Here is a 16,370-nt window from a genome sequence, read left to right on the forward strand (position 1 = left end):
TGAGTTCCTCCAGCATTTTCTGTGTGTTGACCTATTAAGATTTGTTTAATTTACCACCCTCTGGCTGAAAAATATCCTCGTTATCTCATTTATGAAGGGACACCTTGTTATTTTGATGCTGTACCATTGGATCCTAGACTGTTTACTAATGGGAACGTCTGCTCCGTGTTCACGCTATCTACACCTTTCAGTATCTGATAGATTTCAATGAGATTACTGCCCCCACCCCCATCCCTCAACACACACACACATTCTTCTGAGCTCCATTGAGAACAGGCCTAGAGCCATTAAAGGCTCTTCATACATCAAGTCTGGATCATTCTTGTTAGCCTCTTCTGGATCTTCTCCAGGGCTGGTATATCTTTCCTTTGATACAGTGTGCCCAATAGTACACTTCTTTTCATGAGACATGATTGCCCTGTTGTCGGAGGTGATGTTGAAGGAAGGTCTTTTCCCTCTGAATCACATGCAAAGTATCACACTGCAACGTGCATATCTTGTTACATTCTTCTGCAAGCAATCATGGTTACACACACATTTAGTTCATTATGTGAAGAGACTTGCTGCAGCCTTACATCTGTGGATCAGGTGTCCACACTTCCTCTGTTTAACTTGGATTTGTGGGTGTTAAATCTGGAAGGCAAGACTAAGCTTCATAAATGAAGCCAACAAATGTGATGGGAAGTTATAGTGTACATGAGACTAGAAAATACTATCTACCATCCCGCCTGAATTAAACCTTTATAATTTGTTGCCAACGTGGTGGTCAGTTTGTAAATGAATCCACCTTGCCCCAACAGATTGGCTCCAGTGAAAAGAGGGAGGTGAGACAATTCCAATTCACTGCGTGGCCTGATCACGGGGTTCCAGAGCACCCCACGCCATTCCTAGCCTTCCTACGGCGAGTGAAAGCTTGCAACCCTCCAGATGCTGGCCCCATGGTGGTACATTGCAGGTGGGTAATACCTATAACTTAGACACTGTAATAATGCTGCAAAGGGTTGATTTCTTTAAAAGAAGAACTGTCCAGAAGCTGAGGGAACACCTGGCAGAAGTTTACAGAGCTATGAGAGATGGAGTGGACAGCCCGGTTTCTTTTTCCTGAGGTGGACATACATACAGAGGGGGAGAGGGGGAAAGTTCAAAGGAGATGCTCAGGGCATGATTTTTTTTTACACAGAGACTGACAGATGCCTGATTTTTCTGCCTGGGATGGTGTAGAAGGCAACTGAGCCATTTAAGAGGCTCATTGATAGATACAAGATTATGCAGAAAATGGAGGGATACAAACCATGTGCAGGCAGTGGAGATCAGTTTAATGTAGGAGTCATCAGCTTAATTGGCTTTGTGGGCTGAAGGGCCTGTTTCTGCACTGTACTCTTCTATGTTCTTTCTTCTGTCAGACTGTTGATTATCATGTTTAAAACATAATGTGATGAAATCAGCTAAAAGATGCTAACAGCAAGCACACTGTTTGAATTTCTTTTCTACTGTTAAGCAGAAAATATAATCCATACCCAGTGGATAAACAAAGAGACAGGTGCATTGGAATTGATTAGTGCTCGTTTAGGCACATTAAATCGTTGAAACACTGTAGCCCGACGAACACTTGATTTGAGGACGCATTGTGCAGCCAGAGAAAAGGTGCACTGATTGTTTCTTACTGCCTATTTCCTATTCTGTTGAGATGCTGGAAGAATGGTTCTCATTGTGCTTTTAATTCTAATGCCATGGAGATTTAGTTTCGAGGATTTCTGTCAATTTTAATGTTTCTCTGTGAATTTATTGTCATCCTTTGAGAGACTTCAGACATTTTCAAGATTTCAGTGCAATATAGTGAGTAGAAACAATCATGTCATGACAGAGTGGTCCATCAATGGAACAGTTTTTCCAAATGGTGGAAGCAGTTTGTCTTCCACTCTTGACAAGGTAGCACAGTGCCAGAGCTGTCGAGCCATAGCCTTTCAGTTCCAGCATCCCATGTTTTATCCTGAGCTCTGTGCTTTCTGTGTGGAGTTTGCATGTTCTCCCTGTGACTGTGTGTTCCTTCAGGTGTTCCGGTTTCCTCTATATTATTATTATTCTATTCTCTTTTGTATTTGCACTGTTTGTTGTTTATTGCAAACTGGAAACTGGTTGTTTGCTCTCCTGTTGGGTGTGGTCTTTCACTGATTCTATTGTTTCTTGGATTTACTGTGCATGCCCACAAGAAAATGGTGACACATGCGCGTGCGCGCACACCCACACGCGCGCGCGCGTATATATATAGATAGATAGATGGATAGATAGTGTGGAGTGCTCATGGGAAATTGGAACAACTGAAATGGGATTGATGCTTAGAGCAAATGGGTAATTGATTATTGGCATGGACTCACTGTGTAGCGTGACTATGGTTCATTCACAACCAAATTATTTAGCTCTCTTTCATTTTGGAATTCAGTTTAGGAATAATCTAAATTACAACCTGTGGTATACTTGGGGAGGAAGAAGAGTAGGAATTAACCAATTAAAAGAACAAAGAAGACTTGCGCTTATATATTTCCTTTCATAAACTTAGCAAGTGCCAAAACATTTAAGTCAATAAAGTTTTGAAGTGCATGCTCCTATAATGTAAAAATATGACAACCAAGTTCATGCACAATCAGTTTCTATGTACACAGCAATGTGATGTCAAGGTAATCTTTCCTTGTTATTTTGTTTCAGGGAAAGATATTAGTCAAAATATCCCCAATAACTTTCATATTATCCTGGGGCTCATACCTCCATCTCAGAACTTAGTCTGACCCACAGCACAACATTGATTTAAGGGAACCAATTCCAACAGTGCAGTATTCGTTTAGCATGCACTAGAATATTAGCCAAGATATTTGGGCTCAAGTCTCTACAGTAAGAATTAAATACAGACTTTTAATTCAATGGCTAATGGCTAAATCCTAGAGAGAGATTCACAGTGGCATATTTCTCCCCATTTTTATATCCTCTGTGAAATAGTGATTAGGAGCTGATTGATTAGTTTTAATTCGACAGTATATACTGAACAACACTGCCATTTTTTCATTATTTTACTAGCAAATGTGTTTCACACAATCTTGGCCATATCTTCACCAGAATTCTACACATGGATACTTTAAACAAGATGGTGCTTTTTTTCCCCCTCTCTTAATCTCAAGCATGATGTAGCCAGTTCAGGCTGGAGTCAGGTAATTATGTCCAAATAATATAGAGCTAGTCTGTTGAGAAATAAGAGAAGCAGCATTCTTTATAGATTTCTTCGACTGTGATCCAGCATAAACATGAGGAACTGCATAGTGTTTTTCAGTGTGGAAGCTTTCTAGTCTCATCAATAAAGTTATTTAGAGTTATCAAAACACCTCTCCTACCATTGTAAAATCAGTCATTTCAGACATTGTCAACAGCACTTGATAGTTAGCAAAACCAAGCTCAAAAGTTCAAAGTAAATTTATTAATTAAGTACATGTATGTCACCATATAAATACAACCCTGCAATTCATTTTCTTGCAGGCATTCACAGTAAATACAAAGAAACACAATAGAAATAATGCAAGACAAGCAACCAAAGTGCAAAAGACAACAATCTGTGCATATACAGTATAAAAAGAAAAAAATTAAGCAATAAATGTCAAGAACATGAGATAAAGAATCCTTGAAAGTGTCAATGTGTTGTGTGAACAGTTCAGTGTTGGGGTGAGTGAAAAAGATATCCCCTCTGGTTCAAGAGCCTGATGGTTGGGGAGTAATAACTGTTCCTGAACCTGGTGGTGTGGGTCCTGAGGCTCCTATACCTCATGCTTGAAGGCATCGGTGAGAAGAGAGCATGGCCTGGATGGATGAAAGATACTGCTTTCCTGTGGCAGCATTCAATGTAGATGTGTTCAATGTCGATGTGGGGAGTGATTTACCTGTGATGGACTGGGCTGTATCCACTATCTTTTGTAGGTTTGTACTCCACCGTACATCCGTAGAAATTCATTGAATTTTAGATGACATGCAAACAGCAGAGGAACGGCCATGCTTTCTTTCTTTTCTCTTATGTGCTGTACTCAGAACACATCCTCTGAAATGATAAGGCTGAGGAATTTAAATTTTCTGACCCCGACAAATCTGTTGGAATTGGAGGAAATAACAGGCAGCACAGACAAAGAGAGTCAGTGGATGTTGTTTATTTGGATTTACAGAAGGCCTTTGAAAAGATACTACACATGAGGCATCTTAGAGTCCTTACAGGAAAGGTATTAGTGTGGACAGAAGATTGGCTGGCTAGTAGCAGGGAAAGAGTCAGAGTAAAGGGGGCCTTTTCTAGTTGGCTGCCAGTGACTCATGGCGTGCTGCAAGGGTCAGTGTTGGGGCCAAGTCTTTTCACGTTGTATGTCTATATTTTGGATGAAGGAATTGAAGGGTTTGTGACCAAGTTTACAGATGATACAAAGGTAGATAGAGGGACAGATTATGTTGAGGAAGCAGGGTGTCTGCAGAAGGACCGATTGGGAGAATGTTCAAAATTCAAATTATTGATTATCAAAATATGTATACTATATACAACCTTGAGATTCATCTCCTTACAGGCAGCCACTAAACAAAGAAACCTAATAGAACCCATTTAAGAAAAATGTCAAACACCCTCTGTGCAGAAGAAAACCAATCATGCAAACAATAAAAGTAAGCAAATAACATTCAGAACTGAAGTTCACGAAGGTGACTCCACAGCTGTGAAGCCAGTCATCACTGTAACCAAGTTAGTTGCAGGCCACAGCCTCAGCTCAGCACAGAGATGAGTTAAACTCATGAAGCAGTGAGCTGAACGCCTGAGATCCTCTTCTCTGGTCCCAAAACTCTGACCTTTTCAATATAGCCTAGCACTTAAATCAGCCAAACCTTGGGTTGTTGCTTGCTGTTGGACACGGGCCCTGCCACTTGCATATGCTCTTAGACCTGGGCCTCACCACCTCGATTTTACCCATACATGACCTTTCCGATCTGGCCTGGCACTTAAATTGGCCAAACGGCAGGTTATTCCTCACTCTCAGGCCCAGGCCTCGTCGCTTTGACACACTCTGGGGACTGGACCCAGCACGTAAGTCAGCCGACCATCATCTTGGCTCTGCTCGCCTCAGTTCTGCCACTTTGAATTGCCTCCAAGTCCACTCCGGCAATGGCCAAACATTGGCTCATTACCTGCTGCTGGGCCAGGGCCCTGCCGCCTCAGTTTGGCCTGTACTTGCAGCCACAACCATCCTATACCCTTGAGACTTCAGCTCACACCATAAAAATCCCAGGTCGTACAGGCAGTTTAAAGGCTCAGCTCCAAAAGGGAAGTTACAGTTTGCAGTGAGCATTTCCAAAAAAAAGTGTGATGAATAAATTAGTTTATAGTTCTGTTTGATGCCAGCGAGTTGTCAGTGTACTTCACCAACATGATCTTAAAGTGAAATTCCAATCAGAATGGGCAAGGAAGTGGCAGATGGAATATAATGTAGGGGAGTGCTTGGTCGTGCACTTTGGTAGAAGGACTATTTAATAAATGGGGAGAAAATTCAAAAATCGGAAGTGCAGAGGGACTTGGGAGTCCTTGTGCAGGATTCCCTAAAGGTTAACTTGCAGGTTGAGTTGGTGGTAAGGAAGACAAATGTAATGTTAGCATTCATTTTGAGAGGACTACAATATAAATGCAAGGATGTAATTTGGAGGCTTTATAAGGCATTGGTCAGACCACACTTGGAGTATTCTGAGCAGTTTTGGGTCTCTTATCTAAGAAAAGTTGTGCTGGCATTGGAGAGGGTCCAGAGGAGGTTCACAAGAATGATCCCAGGAATGAAAGGGTTAACATGGGGAATATTTGATAGCCAAGATAGAGTGGACGTGGAGAGAATGTTTCCTATAGTGAGAGAATCTAGGACCACTGGGCACAGCTTCAGAAAGGAAGGATATCCATTTAGAATAGAGAAGAAGAAAAAATTCTTCAGCAAGAGGATAGTGAATCTGTGGAATTCATTGCCACAAACACCTGTGCAGGTCAAGTCATTTCATTGTGTCAATTTAAGGTGGAAGTTGATAGCTTCTTGATTAATCAGGGTGTCAGAGGTTATGGGGAGGAGGCAGAAAATGGAGCTGAGTGGGGTAATAAATCAGCCATGGTGGAATGGCGGAGCAGACTCGATGGGATGACTGGCTTAATTCTGCTCCTATGTCTTCTGGTCATATGGTCTCTCCACCTCTGATTCCCCAGTGATGACTGTCTCATGGACCTCCAGTTTCCTCCCTCTGTAGTCAATAACCAGCCCCATGGTCTTGCTGACATTGAGTGAAAGGCTGTTGCTATGGCACCACTCAGGCAAATTTCAAACACATTTCTATATACTGATTCATCACCACCTTTGATTTGGCCAATGGCAGTGGTGACATCAATATACTTAAACATGGCATTGGAGTTCTGCTTAGCCTCACAGTCATAAAACGAGTAGAGCAGGGTGCTAAGCACACAGCCTTGTGGTGCACCTGTGCTGATTGATATTGTGGAGGAGATGTTGTTGCCAATCATAGTGACTGGTGTCTGAAAGAGAGGAAATCAATGATCCAGTGGACAAGGCGGTATTGAGGTCTAGGTCTTGAAGATTGTTGATTAATTTTGATGGTAGTATTGAATGCCAAACTGTAGTCAATGGAGAGCACGTTCACTGTCCAGATGTTCCAAGGTTGAATGAAAAGCCAATGAAATGCCATCTGCTGTTGCCCTGTTACTGTTGTGGCTAATTGGAGCAGATCAAGTTGCTTTACAGGCAAGAGTTGATAGTTTCATCATCAGCCTCTCAAAGCAATTCATCAAAGTGGATGTAAGTGCTACTGGACAATAGTCACTGAGGCAGGTTACCATGTTCTTCTCAGGCACTGGCTGCTTGAGGAGGTGGGTACCTCAGACTGCCAAAGCAAGAGGTGAAAGATGTCAGTGAAAACTCCAGCCAGGTAGTCAGCACAAGCCTTAAGTACTCAGCCAGATATCCCGTCGGGACCAGATGGATTCCGTGGGTTCACCCTCCTGAAGGAAGCTCTCACATCAGTCTCAGAGACTGAAATCACAGGGTCATCTTGGTATGAGGGAGTTCATAAATGTGCCTCCATGTTTTGACGGTCAAAGCAAGCATAAAAGGCAGTGAGCGGATCTGGGAGTGAAACCTTGTTGTCACCTACGTCACTTGGTTTCACCTTGTAGGAGGACTTAGCTTTTAAGCCCTGTTGCGCATCCTTCAGTGATTCAAGTTTGGTCTGGAATTGCCACTTCGCACCTGGAGATGGCTTTCTGCTGGAAGTGGTACCTGGACCTCCTTGTACGCTGCTTGATCACCAGACCTGAACACTACTGATCTGGCCCTCACCAGGTGCTGGGTCTCATGGTTCCTCCAGGGCTTCTGGTTGGAGAAGACTCTGAATGATTTTGTGGTGACACACTTGTCTATTACTGTTTTTTTAAAAAAAAATGTCTGCAGCATCCATGGTGTATTCGTTCAGACCCTCTGATGAGTCCTTGAACACGGCATAGTCCAGCAGCTCGAAGCAATCCTGTAGCCACTCCTCCACCTCCTGTGACCACCTCTTTGTTTTCCTTACCTCTGGAGCCTTGCTGTTCAGCTTCTGTCTGTGTTTCCATAGGACAAGGACAGCCAGATGATCAAATTTCTTGGAATACAGTCTAGGGATGGCACGGTAGGCAATCTCTGTCATAGTATAACAGTGGTCAAGTATGTTGGGACCTCGTGTGCTACAGGTGACATGTTGATGATAATTGGGCAGAGATCTCTTCAAACAAGCCTGATTGAAGTCCCTGACAATGACTTGAAAGGCATCAGGGTAGGCTGTTTCTTGTTTGCTGATGGCAGCAGTCAATACCTCAAGTGCCTGTATAGCATCGACCTTTGACGATATGCAAACTGCGGTCAGGATGATGGAGGAGAACTGTCTTGGTAAGTAGACAGCCGGCACGTAATCAACAGATGTTTTCAGGTTGGGGAATAAGAGTGCGACAAGACCACTACATCCAAACAAAGAGGTTATCATGAAACACAGACCCCCACCTTTTTGCCTTCTCCAAATTAACAGTCCAGTCCATCTGGTGTATCAAGAAGCCCTCTGATCTTACCAATGCATTCAGCATAACTGATGTCAGCTATATCTCTGTGAAATACAGAATGCAACTGCACACATGGTACAAAGAGACACTGTTTCAACATTATGTACAATGTTTTTAATATCATCTGATGTTAGGAACTTTAACTGAGTGAAAGAGACTCAGAAATGCAGCATTTAAGAAGCAACATAAAAAGAATGTAGTCTGGGAAAGGTTTTGGTGAAATCTAAGAATTCTGGCAGGCAATCTCGTTGATTTTGTTTTGAAAGAGTCCGTAGTTCATTATCACAACAGTAAGAAAGTGAAAGAGTTATCGCTATTTATCACTATTATCAACTTGATGTTTCCACCTACAAGAGAAAATCTGCAGATGTTGGAAATCCGAGCAACACACGCAAAATGCTGGTGGAACTCAGCAGGCCAGGCAACATCTATGGAAAAAAGTACAGTCAGCGTTTCATCCCACAACGTTGACTGTACATTCCCCCCCCCCACCCCCACCCCCCCCTCCATAGATACTGCCTGGCCTTCTGAGTTCCTCCAGCATTTTGTTGATGTTTTCATCTCTTAAGTTTTGACTCAAAGTTAGCTCAGCTCTTATCTGTTAATACTTTGAGTCGTAAAGTCTATGTTTTATCGTATTTACTTCAGAACACCTCAGCCTATTGCAAATCTGCCATCTCATAGTGCAATCCCACTCCCTGCTAATTTTCCCAAGAATCAGTCAGAACACAGAACACAGACTATACAGCAACAGGCCCACAATGTCTGCATTGAATATGATGTTAAAACATATGCTGTCTGTACATGATCCATTTCCCTCCATTCCATGCAGTTTTCATGTGTCCCTCTAACAGCCTCTTAAATGCCATCATTTCACTTGGTTCCTCCACGCACCCAGTAGCCTGTTTCAGACACCTAACGCGGTCTGTGTATTTAAAAAAAACCTGTTCCACACATCTCCTTTACACTTACCTCCCTCACCTTGCTTTAAGTTCCTCGACATTCTTTGACATCACCAAGGACCTCAAGTTCTCTGTACATACCGGCTGTGTGGTTTAAAAGGTACAACAGTGCCTCTTTCACCTCAGGCGGTTGAAGAAATTCGGCATGAGTCCCCAAATCCTAAGGACTTTCTACAGGGGCACAATTGAGACCACCTTGACTAGGTGTATCACTGCCTGGTATGGGAACTGTACTCCCCTCAATCGCAGGACTCTGCAGAGAGTGGTGCGCACAGCCCAGCGCATCTGTAGATGTGAACTTCCCAGTGCATCGGTAGATGTGAACTTCCCACTATTCAGGACACTTACAGAGACAGGTGTGTAAAAAGGGCCATTGGAGACCCGAGACACCCCAACCACAAACTGTTCCAGCTGCTACCATCCAGGAAACGGTACCGCAGCATTAAAGCCAGGACCAACAGACTCCGGGACAGTTTCTTCCACCAGGCCATAACTGATTAATTCACACTGATTTGTGTGTATTTCTATGTTACATTTACTGTTCTATTTATTATAAATTACTAAGATTGCACATTGCACGTTTGGACAGAGATGTAACATAAAGAATTTTACTCTTCATGTATGTGAAGGATGTAAGAAATAAAGTCAATTCAATTCAACTACTACTTCAAATTTCTACTCTGTCAGTACACCTCATAATTTTATAATGTCTCTGTTTCACCCATCAACATTCCCCAGATTCTACCGCTCACTTACTTTGAGTCATTGAGCTCTACAGCACAAAAACGGCCCCTTGACCCATCTAGTCCAAGGCAAACTGTTATTCTCCCTCGTCCCACTGACCTGCACCTGAACCGTTGTCCTCCATACCCCTCCCAACCATGTACTTATCCAAACTTCTCTTAAGTATTGAAATCGAACCCACATCTGCCACTTCCATTGGCAACTTGTTCTATACTCTCACCAGAGAAGAAGTACCTCCTCATGTTCCCCTTAAATATTTCACCTTTCACCCATAATCTACGACCACTGGTTCTAGTCTCACCCAACCTCAGTGGGAAATAGCGCCTGCTTGCATTTACCCCATCTATACCACTCACTACTTTCCTCATTCTCCTGCACTCCAGGAAAATTACTACATTCTGCAGCAATTTAGACAGGCCAATTAATCTACTGACCAGCACATCTTTTGAGTGTGAAAGGACCTGAATATGTAGCACCCAGCGAAATCCCGTACTGTTGCATGGAGAACATTCAAACTCCACGCAGGCAACATTGAATCTTGGTTTCTGGGCTGTGAGACCGAGGTTCGAGCAGTTGCACCCCCCGTACAGTCCTAACCATTATATACTTCATATTGTCACAGAAGGAATGAGACTGTCAACTATAGATAAGGAAGTATTCATTTGCACACTTCCAATAGTTTAGCCATTCATTGCAACAGAGGTAATTACTATTGCAATCAGGTAGTGTTTGTCATAACTTGCTGCACTGATGTTGACAGACGTTTCGGTATTTCTGCAAATCCACCTCTTGTTTGCTTTGACTATAGTTGAGCAAAGATTTCATGGTTCTGCCAATTTCAGTCAAATATAATCTGGTTGAATCTGGTTTTAATGGAGTTTGAATTAGAATGACCGGTCAGAGAGGGAAAAAAAACACCGCAATCTGGTCGGAAAATGGGAAGTAATTTACATGTAAAATAATAACTGTGCTGTGAATACAGAGCGAGGCGATATTTATAGAAGTGTCCAGAACAGAGTATTGTGTGTGTTGTGTTACATTTCTTACCAACATGGTATTTATCTATTCAGCGTTCCTTGTATCAGAGTTATTGTAGGTCCATTTGCAACCCTGGCACAGGTCAGATGGAAACAAAACTTGTGCCCTGTCAGCTACCAAGCAAATTTTGCCCGCTATTTATTAGAGTCGTAGAATCATAGAGTAACTCAGCACAGGAAACAGCCCCTTCAGCCCATCTATGCTTGTCCACTTTTGGCCCATATCCCTTGTAACCTTTCCTGTTGAAGTACCTGTCCAAATATTGTTGCCTTTCTCACCGCAATGTAGGCTGCTTTTTTCACCTTTCATTCCACCATATTGAAACCCAGCTCTGTTCAAACTGACTCAAGGTAGTAGTCAAAAACTTACAAACCTTAGTAACAGAACAAATAGGCCAGAAGCATCTAATTGCATCAAAACAGAATGCTAAATATAGCATATAGTTACAAAGAAAGTGCAGTGCAGGTTTAACAACTAAAATGCAAGTGACGTTGCATCAAGACAGTTAATGAAAAGCTTTTTAATTGCAGTGTCCCAGCTATTTAATTTATGAGGTCTGATGATTTTACTGGAACACTGTTCACATTGTCAGTGAACCCTGTGATGAAGTGATCTTGGTAAATTGCACTTGCCGTAAGTACGTGGGCAGCACTGCACAAAGTTTGGGAACTTGCTCTATTTTGTGCTGGATGCATGCATCCATGAGGGAAGACTCAATTGTGAAGAGTAAATTGTGCTGCCTACAAACTATTACAACATCCTCCGAAGCTTGTTTCCGAAGGCTGAAAATCCAGAGAGAAGACTATGTTAATGGTAGTTTACTGGTGGGTGAGTGAGTGAGTGAGTGGCTGCTCACTGCATTGTGGAATTTGTCTGTGTTGAATGAGAGAATGGCACTGGATACTGTTAGTGCATTGGCAACCTGTCTTTGAGTCAATGAGATGATAATTTGAAACTCCATATGCCCTACCATCCTGATGTTTGGACCTTTTGTGGGCACCCGCAGGGCTTCCATGACTGATAGTTAGAATTTCACTGTTTCCATTAGGTATTCCAACCATCCTGAAAAATGTGGAATGCTTGCTTTCATTCCTCCTACACTGATACATTTTTCAAACAACCCCATTAGCTATATTGAAAGCTAAACTTACACAGGCTACACAAGAACAAACATTTAAATTCATCAACATTTGGTTCATGCTGGGCTCAGTATCAGAGCATTCCAATGGCTGAAGGCTTCGGAATGATGTTCACAAGATGGAGAGCCTTCTCTTTCCTCCTCCTCCTCCCATGGTAACAGCCCTGTATATTTTTTTTAATGGACCTTCCAGCCAGGCTGTAAACTAAATGTAATTTTGGATAAGCTTACTGTTTGAACTCTGCTTCAGACTTGGATGGTGTTGCTTGAATTGGCAGCTTTAGCAGACAACAATCAATGTGCTACTTTGGAGTTTAAATCATTTATACTGTAAGTAGGACTCAATTTTCATCTTTAGCCCTGTAAGCATTGTGCAAGACTGCTCTGAGCATGTATCAGGTGAATTCTCAAAGCTGAAATTGATAGAATTTTGTTCGGCACAGATAATGATAAAAATAGAGCAAAAAGGTAACGTAGAGGTCGGTGACAAATCAGCCGCTCAATGACAGAACTTGCTGAATGAGCTGAGTGAGTCTCATGCTCTTATTTTCCCAGGCACGGTTTCCAATCTGTTGCTACAGGCGATGAAAATATACACAACTACAAGGAAACTTTTATCCTGGCCTTCTTGACTGTAGTCCAGGAGCCTTTCTTTCATCAGTATACAAACACATTCTTGAATGCACATTTACAATTCTGTTGGAAACAATAATAAACATCACATTTTGTTCACAGAGAGGTAGAAGAGATCTGTTCTTCATCGTGTAATGTGAAACCTGACAACAATTTATATATTTAATTTATTATACTGGACTCTGGTCACCTTGGAAAGCTGAGGTGAGGTGAGCATTGGTCACTGTCCGGGAGGGGATAGAAATATCTACCAGATAAGTTTGGAATTGCTAAAGTCAAAGTGGAAAACACTGGAGATGTTGAGAAGGTCAGGCAGCATCTGTAATGGGAGGAACAGTGTTAGAATTTCAGGTCAATAACATATCACAGGAAATGCTTCTGGCTCCTGTACAAAGTGATTGGCTCATAAGAATTTATTCTTGTGTTGCCATAGTCACATTTAGAATCACTGAATCAATCTGATAATCATTAGATTTTCCTTTCATCAGTCATACTTTAATGAGAAATCTCAATCCTCTCCTGTGACACGTAAAGCAGGTTAGAATTACCCTACTAATGATGTACTCCTGCAAGCAGAACCCTGCACAGTACAAGAAGAACTACAGCTTTTGAATTTTGGTGTATGAGCTTGCCTGAACAGCCAATTGCAGAAAGCTACCATCCATGAGATTATGACTGACATCTCTCAGTCGGAATCCCACCCAAAACATATACCCATTGTAATAAGGATAAAACTCATGGCTTGTGGAATTGTCTTAATCTCTACTGTTTAGATTACAATCAGTTAAAACTACTTAGGGTATTTTTAAAAGATGGATGCTTAGACTGACTTCGAAGTATTAAATTAAGCTAAACTAAGATAAGTCTTGTTTAAATATTTGCAAATATGATGGAAATCAGATTGAATGAAATGAAACTTGGCTAAAAACGGAACTTTTTGATCTGACACTTGTTCTACAACATATGTAATAAATTTCACATTTTGACAAGTTTGCCACAATTCCACTTTGAACTTCATGGACAATCCTCTATCTCAACACTGTACCATATTCTCAGTCTCTCCCCATACCCAAAGTCAAGTTTATTGTGACATGCACAGGTGTAATTAAAAAAATTACTTGCAGCAACATCACAGATACATATCATTAGAAACACAACATTCACAAGAAAAACTAAAATAAAGCATTAATTTAAAAAATATAGAAGAAAGAACAATTAGAGCAAAAAAGAAGCAAGATCCATTATAGTACTAAATGGTCAGAGCGTTGTCGTGCTGAGGTAGGGATTAGGGTTGAACAAGTCAGTTCAGTCAACTGAATGGTTGAAGGGAAATAACTGTTCTTAAGCCTTATGGTATGGGATTTCTGGCTCCTGAATCTTCTGCTTGATGATAGTTTCAAGAAGATGGCATGACCCAGGCAGTGGGGATCTTTGATGCTTTGATACCTTTGTGTCTATCAAACTTAAAATATTCAGTGGCTTCCTAATGGTGTTGTGAAAGAAATCATTCAGGGTATATTTTTCTCTTTAGAAGAAGTAATGCAATAATTTGCAAAGCTTTAGGCAATTTTTTTATTTCTCAGGAAGCATCATTAAGAAAAAGATGTTATCCCAGGGCCAAGGGATGCAAGTTGAAACATTTTTACATGCAAGCGAGGTTGCGGAAGCAGAGTTAAACACGGTTTTAAAACAGAAATTAAATAGATAATTGACAGGAAGTCTGCAGGGGGTTGAGATTGTTTGACAATGAGCAAGTACAGATATCTCAGTGTTATTAGAACTCCATTGACTGGAAATATATCCCCGGTCAATACTGCTATATATGCTACGTAGTAGTGACAGGGCATTTTCTTTGTCATCCAGATCTCAATGTGTTGATTGCAGTGCCTAAAACCAAGGATGAATTTTCAGACGCCTGATCCACCCACCTTTCCCTCTTCTATTTTCTGTGGCAAATGGATTTCAATACACTAATTGTGAGGTGGTGCATTTTGGATAGTCAAATCAGCATAGCTCTTATTCTATGAATGGTAGGGCACTGGGGAGGGTAATGGAACAGAGGGACATAGGAGTACAAGTGTATAGTTTGTTGAAAGCAGTGTTACCAGTAAACAGGATGGTGAAAAAAGCAAATAGCATGCTAGCCTTTAGTCAGGCCATTGAGTATAGGAGTTGAGACATTATATTGCAGCTTTACAAATCCTTGATGAGGCTGCACTCGGTGCACTGTTCAGTTTTGGTCACAATTATAACGCAGATGTCGTTAAACAAGAAAGAGTGTAGAAAAGATGTTGTCAGGAGTAGAGGGCCGGAGTTACAAGGTTGTCTTTATTCCTTGGAACGTAGGAGGAGTGTTTAAAATTATACGAGGCATGTATAAGGTGAACAGTAGTAGTCATTTCCCCAGGCTTGGGGAGTCCAAAACAAGTGCTTCAATTTAGGGTGAGAGAGGAAAGATTTAAGAGACCTGAGGGGCAAGTTTTACAGACTGAGTGCGGTGAATATAGGGAACGAGTTGGCAGAGGAAGTGGTCGAGGCAGGTACAATAGTTTCATTTAAGAAACACTTAGATACATGGCATGATGGGGCTTGGAGGGATATACCGAATGCAGGAAAATGGGGCTAGTTGGGTGGGCACGGACTCATTGCGCCAATGGGCATGTATCCATATTGTATAGCTTGATGACCTTGACTCTCACTCTCTCCTCTCTCCACCTCCTTTTCTCTTCACCTTTCCCCCACTCATTAACCCCCATTTGCTCCATTGTCTCTCTCTTCCATCCCTTCCTCCCCTTCCCCTTTTCCCCTTCTCTCCCTCACATCCTCTTTCATCCACTCTTTTCCTCCTTTTTTTGTCCAAGACTCTCTTTCCCACCTCCCCCCTCTCCATTTCTGCCCTCCCCATTTCATCTCCCATGCCCCCTTCGGCTTCCCAACCCACCCACTATTGCCAAGTAAAAAGAAAAATGACCAGTTAACCTATTTTTGGTTGAGGTACAACTGTTGGCTTGGGGTGAAGAACCGTTTACGTTGACTTGAAAAGACAGCAAGGCTCAATTGAATAGCTCGCCTGAATGTCAGTACCTCTCTGAGTGAGGCACTGCCTCTGTAGTATTGCAGCAGAATGTCATCTAAGGTTATAGGCTCAGATCTCTGAAGCATCACTGGAACCCATTGTCAACGCCAGACAGTATACTAACTCTGAAACATGCGAACAGCAGCATCCAGGGAAACTGTGGACATTTCTTAACTAGGTCTACATCTGTAAATTCTGCCTAAGTAAACAGACCAGAATAAAGCTTGCCAGAGAATTCACATTGCTATCACATAGCTCATCTGTTCAAATGTAGCTGGAATACTATCATGAATACATTTCTCAGTTCATTTACAGCTTCTGGAAGATGATCATTCATTTATTTTTATTGCTTTCATTTAAAGTAAAATCAATCCTTTCTAATCACCCTAGATATTGACTAACAGACATTGAAGCTGATGTTAATCATTATTTATGCCACTAAGATCCACTAATGACACAAAATCAATGACAACAAAGCAATGGTTCATTTTGTAGTTGGCATCCTTGCCTTCTTATGCAGGTGCAGTCGTTGCTTTGTTGTCTGACCCAGACATTAATCAGCAGTGTTTATGGAATCAGGGAACACACATTGATACACATTGAACACACATTTGCAGACCCAGAGACCCAGTAGACATT

General features: G+C 41.8%; 1 protein-coding gene across 13 annotated transcripts in view; it reads left to right on the forward strand.

Moving 5' to 3' along the window:
* The window catches only part of LOC134347072 (receptor-type tyrosine-protein phosphatase delta-like), a 2,469,925-nt gene that overhangs the window by 2,414,429 nt on the left and 39,126 nt on the right, over nt 1-16,370 (forward strand). For all 13 annotated transcript variants that reach the window (XM_063049175.1, XM_063049163.1, XM_063049170.1 and 10 more), the window contains one exon: nt 801-955. In XM_063049175.1, the coding sequence (XP_062905245.1) occupies nt 801-955 (155 nt within the window). The remainder of the gene's footprint in view (nt 1-800; nt 956-16,370) is intronic.

This window comes from Mobula hypostoma, chromosome 5, assembly GCF_963921235.1.
Source record: "Mobula hypostoma chromosome 5, sMobHyp1.1, whole genome shotgun sequence".
NCBI classification, from domain to species: domain Eukaryota; kingdom Metazoa; phylum Chordata; class Chondrichthyes; order Myliobatiformes; family Myliobatidae; genus Mobula; species Mobula hypostoma.